An 18944-nucleotide genomic window follows, 5' to 3' on the forward strand; every position below is an offset into this window, starting at 1 on the left:
CTTGAGGCATAGAGGGTTGGTGACTCCAGGGGCCATAGCTGGGCTCTGGGATGTGCAGCTGTGGGTATTGGCAAGGGGGACTCTACAGCTGAACTCTGGTGGGAAAGAGGGTGTCAGTGTTTTGTCTGGGAGCTGGATCGGAGGAATTTTTGGTGTCTGGTCACCCAGATGGGTTCTGTGCAAGGGAGAAGGCAGAAAAACAGGAAGTGGGTTGTTGTAGGGCTTCTTTAACTCTCAACTCCTGGAATTGGAACTCTGATAACACCATCCTTGCCGCCATGGTTGTAGAAGCTCCTTACACCAATATTCCACATGAAGATGGACTACAAGCGATCAGAAACACTATCCCAGATGTTGCCATGGAAAATCTGGTGGCAGATCTTTGTAATTTTGTTCTTACCCACAATTATTTCCACTCTGGGGACAATTTATACGTCCAGATCAGCAGCACAGGTATGGGTATCCGCATGACCATGCAGTATGCTAACATCTTTATGGCTGACTTAGAACAACGTTTCCTCAATTCTTGTCCCCTATTACACCTCCTTTACTTACACTAAATCTATGGCATCTTTATCATTTGGACCCATGATCTAGAAATACTGGACAAATTCCACAGACATTTTAACAATCTGCACCCCACTATCAATCTCAACCTAGACCATTCGACACGAGAGATCCCTTTTGCTGGACACCACAGTACAAATTACTGATGGCAAAATCAATATCACTCTCTACAGGAAGCCCACTGACTGCTACACTTACTTACATGCCTCCAGCTCCCATCCAGGACACACCATACGATCCATCATCTATGGTCAAGCCCTTAGGTACAACCGCATCTGCTCTAATCCCACTGACAGAGACCAAAAACTTCAAGATCTCTACCAAGCATTCGTAAAACTCAACTACCCACCATGGGAAGTGAAAAAACAGATTGAAAGGGTCAGACGAATACCCAGCTACTTCCAGATAGGTCCAAGAAAATCAACAATAGAACACCACTTGTCATCATCTATAGCCCCCAACTCAAACCTCTCCAACGCATTATCAGTAACCTACAACCTATACTGGAATATGATGTTACACTCCGAGAGGCTCTGGGTGACAGACCTGTACTCTCTTAGGGTATGTCTACACTAGCTCGTTAATTCATGGAATGAGGAGTAGCAGTTAATTCAAACTAAGGACTTAGTTCGAATTGACGTTTCACTGCAATGTGTAGCCATGGGGCAGTGGATTCGGGCTAGTGAAATTTCAAAATGGCGACCAGACAGGAACATGCAAATAAAGCCCAGGATATTTAAATCCCGGGCTTCATTTGCAACTCTGGTCGCCTCATTTGCCTACCTAGCTCGAATTAATGAGCTAATGTAGACATACCCCTATAGACAACCACCTAATCTCAGAAAGATTCTCACTAACAACTACAGGGCATACCACAATAAAACTAACCCTGGAACTTTCTCTTGCAACAAACCCTGTTGCCAGCTTTGTCTGCATATTTACTCTGGAGACACCAACACTGTACCTAACCATGTCAGTTATATGATCAAGGGCTCATATTCCTGTATATCCAGCAATGTGATATATGCCATTATGTGCCAACTATGCCCCTCTGCAATGTATATTGAACAAACTGGTGAGTCACTTAGCCAAAAAATTAATGCTCACAGATCAGACATCAAAAATCTCCACACACACAAACCTGTCAGCCAGCATTTCAATCAAATTGGTCATTCTCTTAAAGACCTCACAACATGCATCTTACAACAAAGAGACTTTAACACCAGATTACAAAGGTTGACCTCAGAACTTTTATTTATGCTAAAATTCGACACGTTGTGAATGGACCTTCATTGAGATGATAATTTTCTTACACATTACAAAGATCACCTCCTCACCTTTTGATATTCGTGACCTTAGATTAAACACTTAATTGACCCTTACAATAAGCAATTTCCTCCTTCCTTGTCACTTCCCCTCTTTGCTCCCACTATGTAGTTGAATTGTCAATTTGTAATTTTTTTTTACTTTCATTGTGTCCCTCTGTTATAAAATGGTCATGCCTAATCACTTTCAGAATATGATCTGAAGAAGGGGGTCTGCCTCATGAAAGCTTATCACCTCATAAACTATTTTGTTAGTCTTTAAAGTGCTACATGACTGCTTTTTTGTATTATTACAGAGGTACTTCTTGATAGGTATTTTGAAATACATTGCCCAAATAACAGAAACAGGTTGGATTATGTAGTGTTATTTTGACAGGTAAAATTTGCAGAATTTTAAAATATCATGTGCAGAATTTTTAATTTTTTTGGCTCAGAATTCCCTCAGGAGTAGTACTGGTTTGACTCAGAGTGGCTGTTCTTATGTTCCTTTTTCATTCTTCTGGTACGTTAAGAAACGTTTTCCTGATGTTTGCATAACATATATTTCCTTCATCCTAGGTGAACTCTAAGCACCTGTTTGATCATTACGTGATTTTCATTAACATTGTCAAGTACCGAGATACAGAACTGGAAAACTGCTTTTCGCAACACATCATTCAAAGTATCCGAGAGCTGACAAAAACCAAGGTATAGAGGAGTCTCTCATTCCTCCTGTATAGGGACTGCCTGATGCTAATTGAACAGAGGGGCTAAAAGCCAGGAAATTCTGAGCTCTGTTCCCCGCTCTGTCATGCTGGATGGCTTTGTGCATGTTTATTATACCATTGGTTACTCTTTATATGAGGGGAACACGTACTAATTGATTATAAAAGGTTACTAAATTAGTAATAGGTGCATAAGTAGAGCTGAACAATTTGGGGTGGCAAAGAATTGTTTTTATTTGTTTACCCCAAATCTATTTTTTGGAGCTCCAGAAATTCAGAATTTTAGGTTGCAACAAATTGTTTTAGGGAAACACTGAAAAAATCATTTTGACTTTTCAAATAAATTGCGACTTTTAATTTTAAACCAGGAGCTCATTTTGAAATCTGGACAATTTAAACAAAAACATTCATGACAAATAAACAAACCATCCCACGCCAAAATAGCCACATCAAAATGAAAAACTCAAAACCAATGCCTGTTCAGGTTAACTAAAATGATTCGATTGAGTTAAATCACAAAGCCATTTAAAAATTAAATGTGGAGTCACCCAGATAAATTTGGTTTGATTCAAAATGGAATTTTCTGAGTTTTAAAATCAACAAGAAATTTAATAAACAAAAGGGCCCCTAAACCCAAAAATCCATTATTCCCCGAGCTCTAGTTATGACATGTTACAGACAAATCTTGGCAGAAAAAGAGGGATACTTTTAAGCTATCTCTTTCTCTCCCTCTCTCTCTCTTTCTTTCTGTTCCTCTGTAAAATGTCTCTACCTATGTAGTTAGAAAATACTCTTTCTTACAGAAGTCATCACTGAAAGAAATTCTTCCAAAATTTTCAAAGACGAGCAAGCCAATTCGTGCACAAATTCTATCTATTATCATTGAAAATATGTGGACAGAAGAACTGAAGCAGTTAGAGAATACTAACCAGTTTGAAATGAACACAGCCAATGTTCTCAAATGGCTACTCACTTCCTCCATGGGCTATGATATTATCTCGGCTGTCCGTGAGTTTCTATATGGATGTTTTGTGCTAGGGACCTCAGAATGGTTTCAGCTTTTTGGGATCATAACTAGGTTAAGGTTGAAAAGGAGTTGATGGGGTTCCAATCCCAATAAGGACCTGTCTGTAGATGTAGGTGCGTTAAATATTTTTGAACATCTGGCCCTGGGAGACTTGGGACTAAAGCTGGGTAAAATTTTTCAGGAACAACTTTTTTAGGCTGCAAAACATTCAGATTCAGCAACAGCTAAACATTTTATGAATTTGTGTCAATTTCACCAAATTGTTTGGTGTTGGGAGGAGAGATTGGTGGGGTAGGACAAGGAAAAAATTTGAAATGTTTTCTTTTGATCTTTTTAAAAAACGTTTCAGTTTGTGAGTTTGAAACAACTGTTTTTGTTCATGGTTTTGCCATGAAATTATTTTTTTTTCAACTTTTTGAGTCACCAAAAGTTTTTAAAAAATCAATGTCAGGTCTTCTCAAAACGATTCCTCTGCTATTTTTTTTTTTTTTTTTTTGGTATGAACATTTAGAGGAAGCAGGTATAATAGTCAGGGGGTGGCATTGTCTTCTCAAACTGCCAGTCTAGCCTCAACCTTTTTCCACCCCCAGAACGCCTACTGTGGGCATACTGGAGGTGGAATGTTGCTGCCTCAAAGTGCCCACTTTCATCCTCTTTCAGGGCCAGGGCTGGGGTCACATGCCACCATTCCTCCCTGTGGTATTGGGACCAAGGAGGCTGGGGTTGTGCGCTGCCTCACCTCCCCATGGTGCTGGGATGGGAGGCGGGCTTGGCTCCTGTGGACGGGGCTGGACAGAAATGCCAGAGCTGGGGGCAGGGCTTGGGGCTTGTCTCTCCTAGCCTTCTCTTCACCTACCACTTATGGAAAACTGGTACATCTATTATACGTCCAGTTTATTGCAGCTAAATTATCCCAATGAAGTTAAGGAAGTAAAAACAGATAACCTATTCTGTGGTTCATTGTTAAAACAGAGAAGGAAACCCTAGTGCATATTCTGAAATTGTTCCCAGTATCTCACTAAATTTTTTTGTATTTTGCAGAACAATCGAAGCCCAAGGTTCAAAGTCTAATCAGTAAAGATGCACATCTGCTGCTTTCCAAAGTGTACGAGTTGTTCTCCTTTGTGGGTCACAGTTTATTTTCTGGAGACATCCCATTCAACATGCTACCTGACATTCTTGATCACACATGTGCATTTTCTGAGATGATAAAACTCACTGGTGAGTTTGCAGATTCATACTTTTATCCCCCAAAAATTACCTTAAGCATATTATTTTTATGAGACATCATCAGAAAAGAAAACTGAATATAAAATGCAAAATAATACTTTGCTACAATTTCTATAGACCATAAAACCAATTATCAATTATAATGATCAATTATGTATTTTAGAGAGTTTGTCTGTTTTGCTCAAGATCTCCTCCTGAACAGTAAGGGTATGTCTACACAGCAACATTATTTCAAAATAACTAGCATTATTTTAAAATAACTATGTCTACACAGCAGGCAGTTATTTCGAAATAATGTTGAAATATTGTCATACGGGAGGACTTCTTACTCCTGTAACTCTCATTATATGAGGAGTAAGGGAAGTCACAGGGAGAGTGCTCTATTTCAAAATAAGTGCTGTGTAGATGCTCCCAATTTTGAAATAAGCTATTTTGAAATAAGCTACGCAATTCACGTTGCTCAATTTGCATAGCTTATTTCAAGTTAAAACTGGCTGTGTAGACTCACCCTAAGAGCTAGCATCACCAAATTCAGTATACAGCTTTCTCTTCTCCTAACTTAAAGCTAAGTAAGGATTTGGTTGTGCCAGGAAAATGGGATGTGCCTGGATGGGACTACTTCTCATAAAACCAAACAGAAAGGAGACAGAATCACCAAAACAAGTACAGTCCTCAAAATTGACATAATTGAGTAAATGGTGAAAGAGACTGAAGCAAGATGAGCCAGAAAAATAGGATGGACATGAAATAGGATTGCTTTTCAATAAATCTTACAGTGAAGAGATAAAATGGTGAAATTTGGAGTAGCGCTCTGTTTTGGCACAGCAAAATCAATGCTTACGGTTTGAAAACTTGGAGACAAGGTTATTGGAGATTACACTGAATATGATTCTTATTTGTTAAAACATAGTGAATGATAACAGTTTATAGGGATTAAGAAAAATACACTTGATGTAATTTCCATTTAAAAAATGACTAACAAATTAAATAGAAAAGTTTTAATAACCCCTTTTAAAAAGAAATCTGAAATAAAAATTAAATTCATCAAAATAACACTGTATTTTTGAAAAATACAATAATTTAAATAAAGCATGTACTTTTTTCCTTTTATTTTTTTTAAAATCTCAGTTGAATTAAGGATCTGAGCAAATCTTCTAGTTAATAATGAATAAATTATTCAGAAGTGGAGTGTTAAAATATCATGGGTGGGGTAATTAAAAACAATTGTGTTAAATGTGATGGACTGAATTTTAAATTAAAATACTCCCTCCTTAATGTACATCTGGTAGCAGTTGGGTATTAGCAGCACCCTTACCATTTATTTTACAAACTCAGTTGCATGCAAAACATTTACAATATTCCGTTGTAGCTGTTTATGCTGATTATATCAGGAGCTCTGATGCCTCATGCTGCTTGCAGAACTTTTGTCTGGTTAGTAAAAAGTTGAGGGACAAAAGATCTCTGCCAAGCTCTTCTCACAAAATAAACCCCACTCACATTTCTCAGTACTCTTATCTGAGGCTCTTTGCAAAGGCAGATATTTGCTGCTGTATCAATGAAATTCAGGGCAACTTCCCCATAATGCAACGATTGTCTTAAAAATCTTTAGTGTTTCTTTTTCAGACCCGTCTTTCTCTCCATATATAACGGAAGTGCTGGCTGTCAGAAGAAAGGAGTATGAGCAGCTGAAAAAACAGAGAGAACAAAGACTAGCATTTCTGTGTCTGTGCGCCTGCATCATGGACATCATAAATGGTACCGTCTTGTTCTGTTCTCTTGCAGTACACGATGGAATTTCTTAACATGCTTACTGGATGGGGGGACTGTATCCTGCTAAGCAGTGGCACTAGAGAGGGGTTGGTGTCCTGATGGAAACAGAGCCATCCGTACCCACACGCAAAATGCACAGTAATGTAGGGCACCCAAAAATTTAGGGCACCACTGGGTCTAAAGTGTCTACCTAAACACCTGCTCCTATCCCTCCTCTGCAACTCTGCTTCCTCTGGGAGAGGATCTAGTTAACATAAAAGTGACTAAGCCCAGAGTGATTAGCAGCACATCAAACCTGTGAAAGCCATTCTGGAGGCAATTACGCCATTTCACAGGCATTTTCCAGCTCCAGGTACATCCTGCCAGTTTCTTAATTGACTGTGTTAGTTGACAGGACCTTAGTTTAAAATCTGCTTTAAAATATTTCATTTGTGTGTAACTGAAGATTATAAAATCACAACTCTAAAAAGTCATTCCCCCGCCATCTGCGATCCGGCATAGGGGCTCCAGTTTCATAGTAAGGCAAAATACATTTTTTGATCTGAGGAAGTGGGTCTGGCCCACGAAAGCTCATTGTCTAATAAACCATCTTGTTAGTCTTTAAAGTGCTACATAGTCCTGTATAAATCCTACAGATATCCCTGGATGGAACTCAACTAAACCTGAGCTCCCAGTACCATTCTGTGGCTAAAAGGGCAAATACAGTCCTGGATTGTATGAGCAGGGGACGTGGAGTAGGAACAGGGAGATGATATTACCTCGGTATAGGGCACTGGGGAGGCCGTTACTGGATATTCTGTGTCTAGTTCTGAAGTCAGTACTTCCAAAGGGGCATTGCCCACCTGAAAGGTTTCAGAAGAGTAACAAGGGAGCTCAGCCTACTTGGTGTATCCAAGAGAAGGTGAAGCCATGATGTGATCCTGGTCTATGAGGACCAACACAAGGAAGGAATTGCTGGGAGTGGAAGGTTCTTTAACCTCCCTCCAGACAAAATCAAAGCCAGAGCCACTGGCTGGGAACTGAAGGGAGACAAATTCAGACTGGGAATAAAGGGCCAGTATTTACCAGGCAGGGGAAATCATCATTGGAACAACTCCCCTGCGGGTGGGGTGGATTCTCCATCACTGCCAGCTTGTCTGTAGAGATGGGGCGTCTCTTCCCCAAAGCTCCACTCTAGCTCAGACAGGCATTACTAGGCCAGAGGCAGGAGTCACTAAGGAAAATTCTGTGGCCTGGGTTATGCTGGAGGCTGGATAGGAAGATCAGAATAATCCTTGGTTCATTCCATGAATCCACTTTAACGCTAGACTGAGAATTTTCCTTTGTGAAGGGGTTACACTTGGGGCAGTTCCTCCATTCAAGATGATTGTCACAGGCTCTCTGCAGACTCAGGAAGATGTTGGGGCAGTTGTTACACATGGGTCACATTTAGAAGATTGTCTTTGTGACCCTACGAATTTCCTGATATTTGAATGCCTGATTTTGCAACTTTAGCATTCTTTCAGTCTAGCTCTGTCTTTAATTACATTCCTAATATTTAGTATCCTACCCCTGTGATTCTGCTACACAAACACTTAGCTGCTATCCTAAATAACCACATTATTATTTTGAAAGGCTCTGTGAATTATGAATGTTCATATAAAATCTAAAAAGTAGTAGTCCTGTGAAACCAGTGCTCTCCAATCTGTCTGAAGTGGTTTTTAGCCACGAAACCTCACGATTCTCTATATTTTTGTTAGTCTCTAAGGTGCCACAGGACTATTTGTTGTTTTTAAAGTTACAGACTGACATAGCTTCCCTTCGGAGACCATATAAAATCTAGTTGCCATGGCCATTTAAAGGGCAAACATTTTTCTACAAGACCTGCTCTAGTTCCCACAGGATTATTTTGGGAGGTCCTGTGGCCTGTGTTATCCAGATGGTCAGACCAGATAATCTCAGTGATTCTTTCTGGAATCTGTTAATTACGTGTTAATTAATCTTTGTCCCCCACACTATTTAGTTGACATAGGTGCCATGAAACGAGGTGTTGCCATGAGACAGAGCATGAAGGATCAGATGTTGGTGAAGACATATTCCTGTTGTGGAAAGGAGAAAAGTGAGAGTCTGCAGTCGCACCCGCTCGCTAAATACGACAGCATGGTTAGAAAAGTTCATACCCTACAGGAAAGCCAATTCTTCCGGAAACTGTGGAAGCTGAAAGCGGAACTTGCCAAGGCCAGTTTCCCAGATAAAACTCTTCTTTCTCTGGATGACGTACAGGAGAACATTTACATCCCAGCCCTGACTGATTTTCGAGACACTTATCTGACCCTTAAAGATTTTTCCATCCGCCTTGGTGACATTGAGAGACATTTTGGAAATCTGCTAATGGATGAAGAGATACTCAGAGAGGAATTTAAAATCATGGGGCGGAGCGAGGGAGAACCTGGCAGCAGGTCTGAGTGGGTCCAGGCTGCGGTGGTTAAGATTAATAACTACTTGAAACTCTCCACGGTGGTGAAGACAGCCAAAATGATAGATGAGCTACGGCAGAACCTGGGGTTTGGTGGAGATTTTCAGCTCCTTGATGACCTCACCAAATATGTATGTACGACTCTCATAAATACCATTAGAGTCATGGGTTAGACAAATGCAGGCTCCTTTGACACATCAACTCATTTTGATCTCAGTTAATCAGGCAAAAGCCTGGAAAACAGTGGAGTTCTTCCCGGGATCTAAAAATGGCATAAGCAAGATTTATTTTTCAATTATTTTTATAGCATGTAGCTACTAGATGCCCTTACCTGAGATCAGAGCCCTCTCAAGCCGGGCACAGGCTGGACAGTGACAGAGATCAAGGCTAGATGTTGCACAGACTTTCAGTCCTAGATTCACAAAACTACTTAAATTATAGGAGCCTAGAAAATTACAGAAACAACAGCACAATCCCCATAGCCTGAGTTAAATGCTTAGTCTCCTTATATAACGAGTGGCGAGAGAAAGGCTCTTATAAATGGGAAGCTACCTTGAGTAGCCAATGAAAGATGTCTACCACAGGGGTGTGTCTGTCCCTGTCCCTCTCTCAGATAGGTGCGTAAATGAGAGCAGCATGGAGGCACCTATGTCAACTGGGGATTCACAGCTGGGAACGCTCTTTGGTGTTCAATGCCGAAGGCATATTTGCAATGATTTTAGTCATACTAATAAGAAGGAGTATGAGTTGGAACCAATTCTGTTAATTTGGCACAGAGTCCTGTTCTTGGACATGAATGAATCAATTCAAAAGTCACTTTAGCTAACTCAGTTTTCACCATTTTTATTTCAAAATAAGTCTGTCCACACATAGACTTCCGCCCCTATACTTAAATCAGCTCTAAGAACCTGATTTAGTTAAACAAGTGGCTCCCAACCTTTCGAGCATATTCAATCTATTAAAATTTCAAGGATCAAGGAAAATAAAAGAAAAATAAAAGTAAGGATCGGGTCCACTGTGTTGGCTTGATCCTTTTAAACTTTACATGGACCCCCTGCAGTACTGTCATGGACCACCAGGGGTCTCCAGACCAGATGTTGGGAACCACTGAATAAAACCAATGCCTGTTTGTGTGTAGACCAGTCCTAAACATCCACAACAGTAAATCCAATCATGTTTGACAGACCGTTTTAGACCCCCACAGGATTATATTATTAACTATTGCCAGCTTGAGGGAGCAGAATCAAAACAGTGTAGTGGGAGTGACATGGACTTTAATTTTGGATTTCATGGTTTTCAGAGGTTCACATTGCAGTTTGGCAAGGGTGCAAAGCAACACTGAGTGACCTTAACTCTTCATTAATAATGTTTGGGGGGCAAGGAGAGTCTTTTTCTCTGTATTTGTACAGCTCCTAGTGCAACATAAACAGTAAGTTAGTTAATTAAAACAAATATTTGTTTCATTTCTGGGCTAAGAAACACAGTTCCTTATTCTGCATTTTAACAGGAAGATGAAGACTTCAAGGATAAGACTCTTGGTTATATGACCGATGATATTGCAAAGGTTAAAGATACTCTGAGTAACATCCCTGAGGGTGTGCTTGACTTCTTAAAGGAACTTCTTGAGTGTTCAAAGAAAGACTTTACTACTTGGATCACAAACGTCATAAAAGGTGAACTTTATTCCAGTATTTATAAGCTAAGTAAGAACTGAGAGCCAATGATGTAATCCTTACTTGCTTGAGTTCATATGTCATATTGTGGGTCGGAGATACGTTTTTTATTGTAATTGCACATGGTAAGTGTTCATATGCATGAATTGTAACAGTTAAACAATAATGCTGAAAATCCCCTATTTGGTTTTTCATGGTCTTTCTAAAGATCAGATTATGTTAAAGATAATTTTGCAGTTTTGTTTTCTCATAAGGGTTCTATTCAATATTTCTGTGACTGTAACTAGAAAAAAATCAAGACATTTCTGCAGCAATTTACTTCTTTTTTTAGTAAAGGAGAGTGAGATGAGACTGTGGAATGCATGGCCACAGGGTGTCCACTGCACATTTATGCATATAGTGAAGAACAGTTAGGACCAGCATGGGTTTAGTGTAGGGAGTTATGAAACAAGCAAAATATTTTTCTCCCACATATGTCATCAGATGTCTAGTAACAGGGCGCTTTGTAAAGTTAATAGGAAAATGTTGCACTTGTAATAAGCACATTAAGTGGTGAATTGCCAGAGAAGGTTCCTGTACAGTTGGTGGAAATAACTAGTGATATTTGAAAAATGATGAGTTTTTTTCCCCATCAGGTAAAATAAATATCAACTTCAAAAATTGGGAAACATCTTGATTTTTGGCTGAAAACTGCCAAAAATCTAAAAAAAAGAAAAAAATCCCTGAGTTTGTTTTTCCAAACAGAAATCTAAAAACGCCAAGGAAAGTGGAGACTTTCCATTAAAAAAAGGTATTTAGTCAAAATGCCTTTATTTAAAAAAAAAGTGTTGATGGAAAATTTCTGACCACTCTTAGATTTGAGATTTTATTCATTTAATTTAATTGGCATGTCCAAAGGGAGCATCAATAGGGATTTTTCAGCATTGGAGGGCTAAGACTTTGTAACTTTTGATTAACACTGTAGATTCTTGAATGTTTGTATTTGGTTTGATTTACATTCATTGTTGGATTTTTCTTCTTGCAGACAAAACGGAACTTCCTACATTTGTGGAGCTGGCATCCATTTCTGCAGGAGAAAATGACATGGACATTGACAAAGTGAGGTTCTTCAGGGATGCTGTGTCTGCCTCTGTTCCCATCTTATTCGACTTGACTGCTGAATCAGGGTTTGATGCTTTTTCCTCAGCTCTGAGTCCCATCAGAGATGCTGTAGCAAATGACAATAACCTTCCAAAGAAGCTAGTAAGTTTTGCTTGGGTTTTTTCCCCTCAAAATAAATGTCTTAAAGGTACATTGTGATTTGAGTTGATGTAACCCAGGTACCTTCTGGGTGTGGTGCACTGTCCTATCTAGTGGCACTTAAGCCACTTACAGAGAGAAAGTCTTCTACAGCCTTAGCTGTGAGGCAGCTGGCTTTTAGCTCAAGCTGTAGAGGCTCATGCACTAAGCTCCAGAGGTCCCAGGCTTGGTTCTGCCTGTTAACGTTACATTTGTTCTTCATGGAATTTTAGAACAAGTAACTTCAGATGAAATCTAGATGAAATTATTACAAGATGGGTGCATAACGGATTGAAAGACCATGCCCCCAAAGTAGTTATCAGTGGTCCAGTGTCATAGTAGGAGGATGTCTCTAATGGGGTCCTGTGGGTTCAGTACTGTTCAATATTTTCAATAATGACTTTGATAACGGAGTTAAAATGTACAGAGGATACCAAGCTGGAAGAGGTTTTAAGGACTTTGGAGGATAGGGTTAGCATTCAAAATGACCTTGACACATTGGAGAATTGGTCTGACATCCATAAGATAAAATTCAGTCAAGAGAAGTGCAAAGAACTACACTTTTAGGTAGGAAGAATCAAATGTGCATCTACAAAACTGGGAATAACTAGCAATACAGTAGTACTGCTGGAAAGGATGTAGGCGTTATAGTGAATCACAAACTGAGTGTGAGTCAACCATTGAGGCAGTAGCAAAAAAAGCTAGTATCTTTTGGGGGTGTATTAACAGGAGAGTTGTATTGTGAGACACGGGAGGTCATTGTTTTGCTCTACTTGGCACTGGTGAGGTCTCACCTGGAGTACTGTGTCCAGTCCTGGGCGCCCTTTAGGAGAGAGATGGACAAATTGGAGAATTCCAGAGGACAGCAGCAAAATGACAAAAGGGTTAGAAAAACTGATCTGCATAGTGAGTGGAGACCTGGGTACATATTGTCACAGTGAGAAAAACAAAAAATTCAATTTTGGTTTGCACGTAACTACGTTTTTTTATTTGGATTTTTCAGTTTGCTGCCCCTCCCTTCTCTTTTAACCAGAAAAAAAAAACAATTATTCATTCAGCTTTAGTTCTAAGTGCTTACATTTGAAAATGGCAGTAATGTATTTGGTCCCTTCAAAATGGTACCCTGGCTCTCCACACAGTTTTTGTTCTGTATAATTGTTTGTCATAGGTGTGATTATTTTTTTACCAAAATAGTTAACTCAGGCCATGTCTACACTAGACCTGGCAGCTTGACTTAAGGAATGCAACTCCTGCTACGTATTCTATATAGCTGGAGTTGGCTTACCTTAAGCCGAGCTTGGTGGCATCCCCACAGTAGGAGGCCGAAGGAAGCAAATGTTCCCATCAGCTTCCCTAACTCTTACTCCTTGCAAGACCAGGACTACCAGATGCTGCTGGGAACACCTGAGAGTTCAATTTATTAAGACTTAACTAAACTTGCTAAATCAAACTCCGGAAGATCAATTGGAACGCCGCTGTTCTTCCAGGTAGTGAAGAGAAGGCCTCAGGGCAGCCGTTAGCGTGGACATGATTATACTAGTGCTCTACGCCAGTATAGCTCATTCCTCTTCCAATACGGGAGTAACTAGGCTTGCATAAGCACAATTTCATCAATTTACCTGTGTTCACACTAGGAGAATGGTAGCTTTAAGGTGGTGTAACCCTTTTTTAAAAATTATAAATACTGAAAAGAGAAAACTCTGGCAGAGAGCTAAGCTGAGGTGAAGGAAAAAGAGGAGTCTAATAGTTATATATAATGTTACCTCAGTATTCCACTGGCCCCGTGACCAAAATGTACCAATCTATCATTTCTGCTTTTTAGAGTGCCTGCATGCCGCCTCCTCCTTGTCCGTCTTTGCAGATGGGAATGTTGTTAATACTTTCTCTCAGGGAGGCTGCAGGGGGAGCAAATACCACAGGAACTGGGGGACTATCGGTATCTCAGCAAGTGATACTGTAGTGTTCTGGTGTTTAGCTGTATTCCTTCCTCTGGAACTAATACACTGATTTATTTTAATAGAAAGATTCCTGTCACAACAGAGAGTGGCTGCAAATGGTCCATGATTGTCATGGCTCTGTGGAGCGCTCCTCAATGTCTCAGGCCAGGGCCATCAATGGCAAAGGGATTTTTGTCATCTCCACACCTCAGAAATTCAAGGTAAAGTTCATCCGCGTTCTATACAAGGGCTCACATTTTTCAAGGTGTCTTTGGCTGCCCAATTTGACCTGAGAGAGGCTTAGTTTTGAAGAGTTGGGGATGTAGGATAAAGGAAAGCGCTGCCAACATGGGAGGCTGTCCCTTTACATTTGAGAAGTCTCCTCATCCTGCTTGCAGGCTATAGGGAAGCCTGTAATTGGAGTCAGTCTGGAAAGAGCCAGCCTGGAACAAGGTGGAGTGAGTCGTGCCTCTCTGCCTTAAAGAGCAGCCTGTTTTCTCTCACTCTCTTTCAGTCATAGGAGCCTCGTGTGCTATTGTCCTGAATAGTCAGAAATAAAAATAGTGTCATGATGCAAATGTCCATCAAGAGTATTTATTTACTTAATTTCTCTGTGTGTGCTGAGAACATAACAGGAGCTCAGCACTGCCTGAAAATCAGCTTCCTTTAGAAGGGGACAGATTGGGCCCCCAAAATCACAAGTCACTGACTCTACGGACTAAGCATCATTCTTTTCCTCCATTCAGGCCTGGTTCATACTAGAAGCCCGAGACCTAAGAGTTGGAATCTGGCCATGCTTATCAGAAGTGACTATTGATTTTGAATGTTCAATCTGAAATAGCGGGCTTGGATAGTGCTAAAAATCAGGCTCCTTTAAGATGTTTCAGATTGATCCCAAAAAAATCAAAGAACCTCAAATAATCCATTACTTTTGCATATATTTGGTTCTTTGTACATAATACCTTCTGAGATCTAGAATGATTCTTCCCCCTTTACTGTCTTGCACTGATAAGATGAAATGAGTAAATATCTAAGATTAAAACCCTTGCAGAATAACAGATTCTGAAATGCTTTATATTGGCTTTGATGGGTGCACATGTTGGTCCCACAGAATTATGGCACTGCAGCATTTATCTTTCTTAACTCTGTTCTCCCTCCAGCCGTCTCTCGATACTTGCATTTCACTGCAACTGCCAGGGGATATCACTGAAAAGGCTGCTCAAGGAGATCAGCAAGACAAGATGGAGTCTAGAACATACAGCCTGGCTCAGCTGACTGAGCTGCAAAACAAGCTCATGCTGATAGCCACAAAGGCTGAGCAGGGGAGAGAAGAGGTGAACAGATTCCTAGAGGTAAACCCCAATCTGTGCATTAACACATTCATCTGAGCCTTCTCCCGCCATCCCGACCATACCAACTTTTTTTTCTTTTAAACCGTTAGACATTGTGGCAATGAATAGAAAATAGCAGGAAATATCTAAACAAAATGTTTCAATTTGTGAGGAATTGACTTTTGGGGTTTTTCTGTGAGGGGATTGACCAAAAGAATTGGATGAATTTGACAGGAATCCATAAAAGATTTTTTTTTGTTGACCTGATTTTTTTCATGAAAAAACTTCAACCCAAATGTTTCTTCTCCCAGTTGTCATAGGGCGAGCAAAGGGGACAGTTGCTCTGGCACCCGGTGATTTAAAAGGATCAGAGCCTTGGGCCCTTTAAATCACTGCTGGAGCTCTTCATATTGCACTCAGGGTGGTGCTGAGGGTTCCTGTCCTAGCTGTGCCTCCTTCCTTCTGATGTTCCCCCTCTTACAGGGGGGAGGGGCAGGAGCCTGAGGGGCCCCCACATTGATGAGGGCCTGGTGAAGTCTGATGCCAGCCCTAGTTGTCACTAACTCAGTTGTATAGTCTATGCTCAGCATCTACCAAAGTTTGGCCCTAAAAAGATAGGCTCTTGGCTATGTGAGAAGCATAGTCATGCTGTGTTGAGATCGGCCGAGATTCTTGAGTGGAGGAGGTAGAAAAACAATTTTCCCTATGGAAATTTTCAACAAAAACAGGAGGGAGAATTGTTTTCATTGAAAATGTTCAGGGAAAAGTTTGACTTTTGGGTGAAAATTCTAAAACCAAAAATTTCCAGCTGAAAACTCAACTGTTTTGAGTCTAAAATATGACAGTATGTTTAATCAGTAGGTCTTTCAACTCACATTGTTTACCATATTTTTATCTGGACCACTCTCCTTTGAGGAAGGACAGTTTCCCCCATTGGGCAGAGGGGAGCTTAGAGACTGAATGACTTGACTATGGTCACAGTGAAAGTCTGAGGGACACCAGGGAATTGAGCCTGGATCTATTAAGTCTTAGGCTATTGCCCAAACCATTAGATGATCGTCTGTGTCAAACTGCCACTGCAACTGTCTCATGGGAGTTGTTGTTAGAGTGTCTCATATTCCCATTCTTCTCTATAGGCTTGGCTCCCTTGCTGGCCTTCGTCTCCCATGATGCAGTATGGTCTCTACCCATGGCAAGGAGAAATAGTTGCATCATGGAAGCTGGCTACCCAGGGTATGTCTAGACTACAGAGGCATGTAGATTAGGCTACCCGGCATAGGAAAATGAAGCGGTGATTCAAATAATCGCCGCTTCATTTAAATTAAAATGGCTGCCGCGCTGTGCCAATCAGCTGTTTGGCGGCACAGTGCGGTAGTCTGGACGCTCCATGGTCGACATCAAAGGCATTTGTCGACCGCCCCGGTATGCCTCGTGGGATGAGGTTTACCAGGGCAGTCGACAAATGCCTTTGAAGTTGACCACGGAGTGTCTGGACTACTGCGCTGTGCCGCCAAACAGTTGATCAGCACAGCGCGGCAGCCATTTTAATTTAAATGAAGTGGCGATTATTTAAATCGCCGCTTCATTTTCCTATGCTGGGTAGCCTAATCTACATGCCTCTGTCATCAGAGGCATGTGGTCTAGACATACCCCCAGTGAGGAGCCCAGCCCATGGAGAAGAATGGGAGCAGGAGACAATGACCAAACTACCACTCCCATGAGGCACTATAGAAGGCTAGCAAAATACAAATATTGTGATATCCAGATACTAAGTATTTTTATGAAAAATCAAAATATTCTACAGAAAGCAGGTTCTTTTCATGTCCGAGTTCTGGTTATCTGATGTAAAAAGAGAGAGTCCCAAGGTGAATCCCCACTTAATCAATTATTCAGATTACCCAGGTCAAGTTGTAAAGCTCTTCAAAAGAAAGTATAACAAGCATGGTGCCTCAATGATTTTGAAAACAAGCTGTGTTCTATACATTCTGCTTTTCCATTGTGTATTTGACCCAGATCCTGGAAAAAATTGAAATGGTTGGGAAGCTCTACTTGCAACTTCTCAGTGTTGGCAATATCCTTTTCATCGATTGGAAAGCTGAAGTTTATTGTGACCCCGAACACAGAGTAACAATCTACGCTGAGTTTGGAATAGCCGGGATCCTTGTTCAGAGCAACAAGCCCATCCTGGAAGAGTTAGACGGCATGTGCAAAGTCATGGAGCATTGCCTGGTAGAGTGGAAGAAATATCTAGAGACTCAAAGGAACACTTACAGCCACCTGAACATGTTCACTGCACGCCAGCTCTTCTACTTGTGTAGCAAGTTAGCTCAACTGCATGAAGGAGACACAGAGCCACAGGTTCTCAATATGCTTTCTGTTTTCAAGCATGATGTCACAGAAAGGGATGTCAGAGAGGCATTAAGAAGAGCACTTGAAACTCCTGCAGAATCAGTTGATATTGCCGAGAGAGATGATCAGGCGGTGTCCTGGAATGACTACATTGTTAAATTCCCTCAGCTCATCCAAGGCCTGGTTGAGTCTGGGTATAACGAATCAGTGGGCAAGGCAGCTCTACAATTTCACCTGCCAAATGCAGCCATTACAGAACAAATGCTCATGGAATTCGCCTTGGATTATGCCGATGAAGCAGAAAAGATTGAAGACCTGAGCGAATTGTATGACAAGCAGAGAGAAGCCTTTTTGCAGACCTCCATGAAGTTTAAGAACAGGAACAGAGACGTAGATCCATCTGCTTTCCAAAGCCTTGCAAAAGATGAACTGGCCACTTCTTTTGAGAGTTTGCCATCTATCCACGCCAAGGTGGACTTGCTGTGGAACGCTTACTGCAGCAAGCTCACTGGACTGGTGTCGGACAAGTACATCAGCCTGGATGTTTTCGGCGAAATGCTGAAACACCTGACATCTCCTGAAACCGCCCTCATTGAGAGGAATTTACCAGTAGGTTTGGAGCCAGGAAAGCCTTACCTTGTGGCATGTAAAGAGGAGCAGATGTTAGTCTCCTTGCTAACGGTCTACAGGCACTCCGAGGGGGCACCTCTTCCAACGTATGATGAGGTGCTGGTCTGTACCTCCGACACAGAGGAAGAAGACATTGAGCTGATTGTGAGGAGAGCTCTTTCCCCAGATTCCAAGCACAAAAAGATCTACTGCTTGCTTGGCGCAGAAAAATTAGTTTACAGAGTCTCCAAACGGCTGGAGTCCCTCTTCTTCCACTTTGTGCAGTCGTCCAGCATTGCCGATTACAGGTTTATTATCTTCTGTGATGCCAAAGCTCACAGTTCCTATGTTATGACGGCCTTCGACACATACAAAGTCTCCCTTTCCTGTGATTCGGAAGTAGAAATTCAGAAATACCTGAAGACGCATCTGAGAGTGCCCAGTGGGGTGGCACCTGTTGCTCAAGTCTTTGGAGAACCCTTTCAGCAGAACTTGAAGTTTGTATTTTCTGAGCGAGCTGGCATGGGTAGGTTTCAGTTGAGATCGAATCACTTGCCCTGATGAGTATGAACGGAATTCAGATTAAGGACTAGGTTCTGACCCTTAGGGCCTGTGAGATGGAGCAGAATCCATCTTCCCTGTCCCAGCTCCTCTGGCAGTGCCCCACTGTGAATAGAGAGACCCATGGC

The 18944-nt window shown here is 41.2% G+C and overlaps 1 protein-coding gene across 5 annotated transcripts in view; it reads left to right on the forward strand.

The window, feature by feature from the left end:
- Positions 1-18944, forward strand: part of LOC102448644 (E3 ubiquitin-protein ligase rnf213-alpha-like) — a 127469-nt gene that overhangs the window by 50352 nt on the left and 58173 nt on the right. For all 5 annotated transcript variants that reach the window (XM_075928853.1, XM_075928855.1, XM_075928854.1 and 2 more), the window contains 10 exons: positions 2451-2579; positions 3400-3604; positions 4665-4844; positions 6477-6608; positions 8626-9209; positions 10586-10751; positions 11776-11993; positions 14050-14187; positions 15127-15318; positions 17311-18781. In XM_075928853.1, coding sequence (XP_075784968.1) covers positions 2451-2579; positions 3400-3604; positions 4665-4844; positions 6477-6608; positions 8626-9209; positions 10586-10751; positions 11776-11993; positions 14050-14187; positions 15127-15318; positions 17311-18781 — 3415 coding nt within the window. The remainder of the gene's footprint in view (positions 1-2450; positions 2580-3399; positions 3605-4664; positions 4845-6476; positions 6609-8625; positions 9210-10585; positions 10752-11775; positions 11994-14049; positions 14188-15126; positions 15319-17310; positions 18782-18944) is intronic.

The sequence above is a fragment of the Pelodiscus sinensis genome, chromosome 4 (assembly GCF_049634645.1).
Source record: "Pelodiscus sinensis isolate JC-2024 chromosome 4, ASM4963464v1, whole genome shotgun sequence".
Taxonomy (NCBI): domain Eukaryota; kingdom Metazoa; phylum Chordata; order Testudines; family Trionychidae; genus Pelodiscus; species Pelodiscus sinensis.